This window comes from Drosophila suzukii, unplaced genomic scaffold, assembly GCF_043229965.1.
Source record: "Drosophila suzukii unplaced genomic scaffold, CBGP_Dsuzu_IsoJpt1.0 scf_14, whole genome shotgun sequence".
Lineage (NCBI taxonomy): Eukaryota > Metazoa > Arthropoda > Insecta > Diptera > Drosophilidae > Drosophila > Drosophila suzukii.
The window spans coordinates 964802-970159 of record NW_027255901.1 but is presented as its reverse complement, the minus strand read 5'-3'; the positions used below and the strand labels follow the sequence as shown (position 1 = coordinate 970159).

The 5358-nt window shown below is 36.5% G+C and overlaps 1 protein-coding gene across 1 annotated transcript; it reads left to right on the top strand.

The window, feature by feature from the left end:
• Positions 1–3336: 3336 nt before the first annotated feature.
• Positions 3337–4009, top strand: RYa (RYamide; the record flags this gene model as incomplete). The annotated part of the gene is made up of 2 exons (XM_070998941.1): positions 3337–3668; positions 3731–4009. Coding segments are annotated over 2 exons (342 nt in total), but the record flags the coding sequence as incomplete, so codon positions are not given.
• Positions 4010–5358: the final 1349 nt, after the last annotated feature.

Here is a 5358-nt window from a genome sequence, read left to right as displayed (position 1 = left end):
AAGCTCTACGGACTAGGCTGCTTCGAATTGATTTAACTAATGAAATAAGCTTCTCTTTATTTTCCTTAATCGATCATATCAAAAAAGTTGACAAATTAAGAGAATAAGCAGAAACATTTTTGAGCTTTAAAATAAAAACTTTTTGTTTTCGCAATAATTTATTTTGTACAGAAAACAACCATTTCAGATTGTGAGCTCATTTAACCATTAAAAGTCCACCCTAATGTACATATACTAAATCTAAATGTTTGCATTAGTTGTTTAATAAAATTATGTGGTCGAACAGCATTGATTGACAGTGTTATATTTGCCACACAGTTCGGCTTTGTCATTCTCTGCTCTGACGTCATTGCTTTTCTTCTTGGTGGCTTGTGGCCGTTAGAACGTTAGAACAGGCTTTTTTAGGTCAATGTATAGGTATTGATAAAACCAATACAATCTATTAAAATTTTGATTTTAGTTTGGCACTCTGCCGAAAGTTCTGCTTTTAAAGCTTCCGAGATATCAGCGTCCATACGGATGGTTTTGGTGGGTTAGTGGGCGGGTCCATTTTTTCAGCTGAATGGATAGGTAGGAAGGCTTCTAGCATCAAAACTGTGTGCTCCACAGATGGGATTGTTATCGTTGTTTGGTTGGTTTTATAGTTTTAATTATTTTTTTGCGTTTTGAATTTGTTTTGCTTTAATAGTGTTCTTGATGTTTATGAATTTTATTTTTCAGTCCACCATGTAATCAACTTAATGTTTTTTTTAATGGATTATTTTATTAATGGATTTCTACTTAAAATTTTACACGATCACAGTAACTTTGTGTTGTGTCGTTGGTGGGTGCTAAAATTTGTTCACAAATTTCAGTCCTTGGCTGCGCGAGCTCCGTTTTTAAATTAAATTTTATTTTTCATTAAATTGTTATTTTTAGAACTTTTGGTGACGCAATTTTATTCCATGTCGTTGATTTAAAATAAAATAGTACTTTTATTTCTTAAATTTTATTTTATTGATGATTGGCCCAAATTCACAAGTTCACTAATACATCAAAACACTTTAACTTTTTATTATTAGGTATCACCGATCGCGGCTTCAATCTGAAATAGACTGACTTCTTAAGTCTAAAACGGACCTCGCCCAGAAGCTTTTCTTTCTTAAGCTTCAGTACTTTAATAAACGCTTATGCTGAAAGAGTCGCATCTCATTGTGAAATGAAATTATGCTGACTGATCCAATTTGATTGAAATTCGGAACGCAATATGATCTGAACTTAGAACGCAATTCCTTAGGCTTCCAACGTAAGAGTTTGGCCTGGAATGGAAGCTTGTTTTTACTTTACGATTGGTTTATTTATTTTAGCAGGACGGTCAAGCGCGGCCCTCGAAGTTAATGGAAAAGGCAAAGGCAGAATCTTAAACAATGGCAAAGGCAATGTCGCCAAAGGCAATGGCAATACAGCTGAGATTGAATTTAAAAATTTGTTTATTAATTCCAAAAGTGGAGCCGTTTAACGGTTTGGATAACTCTCCCCCTTCTTAAATGGATCATCCCGATTCATTATGAATTTCGTTTAAACGATCTTCTAATTCTGTTAAAAAATGTCTTCGTTAATAGCTTTTTTATGTTCTGGCTCGTTGTTTCTTGGTTACAAAAATATTTTTGTATTTAATAATAGGTAAAGAAATCCAATGTATAATGATTACAATTAATAATATAAAGGATATAGATATTTTGGTACTATTAATTTTAAGGAAAGGATTTAAAATGTTTATATTATCCAAAGATAGTTCCGAGTTATTTAATAATATATAATCGGATATTTCATAATTTTTGAAGTGGTTCGTAGTTATATAGTTAAGAATTTTGTTCTCTAAATTGGTATATGAAACGTTATTAGTTGTGGTTTTACCAATTAATGTTATTAAGAATAAGCCGCTTTACTCGGAGTTGTTGACAATATTGTTACCATTTATTAAAATGGCACCATCTTAGTAGATGGAAAATGCGCCTTCTGGGAATTACCATATTAACGTTATCATATTAATGGTCCCGCCCCCCTCATTAGCATATGCGTGTTCTGACACAATTAGCATAATCCAAGAAATTGATTGATTTTAATGGGCTTTGGAGTCATAACAATGTCACGATCATGTCCATAAAGAGTATACTTAATTGCCCCCATCGCCCCCACATCCCCATGTGACAATATTGATCATGTATATTTGTGTAACCTCTACCTCTACATACCAAATTCCTTTGGGTTATTGGCAATCTCCTCATAAATATCAACACTTTCCTAACGTAAGTCAAAAAGGTTCAGGACATCCGCGTTTATTGACGGTGCGCACAATTACCGAAAATGATATAAAAAACAAGGAAGAACGCTATAGTCGAGTACCTCGACTATCAGATACCCGTTACTTAGCTAAATGGAGATATGCAAGCAGCAAAGCGAGATTAAAATGCGCCACCTACCGGCGGTATACAGATTTAAGCGTTATGGGCGTTAGAGTGGGCGTGGCAAATTTTTTTTTGGATCAATCGATAGGTATCGACGAGACCAATACATTTCAGTTACAATTTTTTATCTAGCATGAAAATTGTGGGCGTCACAGGTTTTTGCGGTTTGTGGGCGTTAAAGTGGGCGTGGCAAACTTTTTTTTGAGTCAATCGATAGGTAATGACGAGACGAATACATTTCAGTTAAAATTTTTTATCTAGCATAAAAATTGTGGGCGTCACAGGTTTTCGCGGTTTGTGGGCGTTAAAGTGGGCGTGGCAAACTTTTTTTTAGGTCAATCGATAGGTATTGATGAGAACATTACATTTCAGTTAAAATTTTTATTCTAGCATGAAAACTGTAGGAGCCACAGTTTTGAGCGGTTTGTGGGCGTTAGAGTGGGCGTGACACTCTACTGAAACAAACTTGCGCTGCGCAGGAATCTCAGGAATCTGCGTGCCTAATCCCAGTATTGTAACTCTCATAGTTTCCGAGATCTCAGCGTTCATACGGACAGACGGACAGACGGACAGACGGACAGACGGACAGACGGACAGACGGACAGACGGACAGACGGACATGGCTAGATCGACTCGGCTAGTGATCCTGATCAAGAATATATATACTTTATGGGGTCGGAAACGCTTCCTTCTGCCTGTTACATACTTTCCGACGAATCTAGTATACCCTTTTACTCTACGAGTAACGGGTATAAAAACCAAACACCCAACAAATACCCAACTTTTGCCCACCTCTAGTTGCCTATGCTTAAACTTGTTGTCACCTTCCCAGTTGTTTTTTGTTGTTTCTTGGAAAGGTTACGCTTAAATTGTTTAAAAATGAATATTTTATTTGCTTTTAGGAAGTCAAAAACGATCTGCTTTTTTTGTGGGAAGTCGTTATGGACGATCAAGCGCCAGTACTACTTCCGGAACCACTAGCTTCAGCAGCAGACGCCTTATTATTGTTCCCCGTAACGATCAGTTCTTTCTTGGCTCCCGGTACGGAAAACGAAGCAGCGAGTTTCTAGCGCCTTACGAGCAAATCAATTTTAGTCTCGCTCTTAGCAAAAGAACTAGACGAAAAGAAGAGAAACAAATATCTTATTTGAGGATCAGATTTGTACCATTACTTAAGCAATGCATATATGCTGGTATAAAAAACTACTACCACTGTGTCGCGTAAGTTTTCTTTGATATGACTTACACAAATATTAATAATTCGTTCACGTACAACTTTTTAGATCACAGTAATGGTCAGAGCTCTGGATGGTTTGATGGTATCGATTCTTCAAGCAGTGTACTGAGAGATGAAAATATTAAATTAACCTATTTATAGATTATAACGGCTAACGTGAATTATCATTCCGAAATTGATTGCTTAATATTTTGAGTCTGTAATGGCATGCTCCTCTGGCATATTTGAATCTGAAGCAAATATTCCAACATTTCGTTGAAACCAAAAATGATCTAATCAAAAGATAAACAGCTTATGTTAATAAATAAAATAAACATCGTATATTTAATGATCGATGGGATAAAAACAATTTCTGTTTTGATTACAATGAGAGAAGAAAGCTAAGAAATTAATGCTCATTATTTCTATTTGGGTCTGACTCAGAGAGTTATACTTGGTTGAATTTTTTATTTGTATTATTTTTTGTGGAAAAATTTATAGGACGCAACTTTTTCACGAATTGGATAGCTGATGGTAGTACACGTAGTGAAGTAGGACGTCTGAACAGTGTGCGATGGCGACTAAACAAGAAAAAACCAGAGAAAACTCTATAGTCGAGTGTCTCGACTTTAAGATACCCGTTACTCAGCTTTTAAATTGAAAATTAATTATAGGTATGTTAAAATGTTAATATGACCGAGAGTTAGTCGTAGACTTATGGGAAAACAGAAAAATGCACAGCGTTGTAAAGTATTTGCCCGTAAATTTAACGTGCGCGGATTTTTTACCTTTTACTGCCTTCTTCTGCTTTGCAACACTGGGTAAACGATCTTTCGTCTCTCTCTTTTAGGCGCATTTTAATGCACTGCAGGTCAGTATGGCAAAAAGAAAGAAGCTCCCCTCCCACATCCACATCATTGTTTATTAGCAATGTCAATGGTCTCTCTTAGCGCCGCCAGCGCTTTTCACTTTAGTTTTTCTGCACATGCTTATTGTTAACAAATTAGACGCCATAAGTGTAACTGATTAAATTGATTTTTATTTGTCTTCACCAAACATTCAATATAATTTAGTACAATCAATCTCGATGCGCTCTGGTTTCGTTGGTAGCAAAAATGTGACTTACTGTAGCTGTATATATTACTACAAGAATAGGCTGAATTAAATGGTAAACACGTTACCGTAAGAGATGAATGGAAAATTACTGACCAAGGCAATGCATTTGGCAAAGCTCTTGCACGTACATACAAATAAAGCTGCGCTTCATGGCAAAAACATTTTTAACAAAGCGTATTATGTACATAAGTGCGACCTTTTTATACCCGTTACTCGTAGAGTAAAAGGGTATACTAGATTCGTCGGAAAGTATGTAACAGGCAGAAGGAAGCGTTTCCGACCCCACAAAGTATATATATTCTTGATCAGGATCACTAGCCGAGTCGATCTAGCCATGTCCGTCTGTCCGTCTGTCCGTCTGTCCGGATGAACGCTGAGATCTCGGAAACTATGGGAGATTCCTGAGCTTCTTACGCAGCGCAAGTTTGTTTCAGCACAGTGCCACGCCCACTCTAACGCCCACAAACCGCCCAAAACTGTGGCTCCTACAGTTTTGATGCTAGAATAAAAATTTTAACTGAAATGTATTGTTCTTACCAATACCTATCGATTGACCCAAAAAAAAGTTTGCCACGCCCA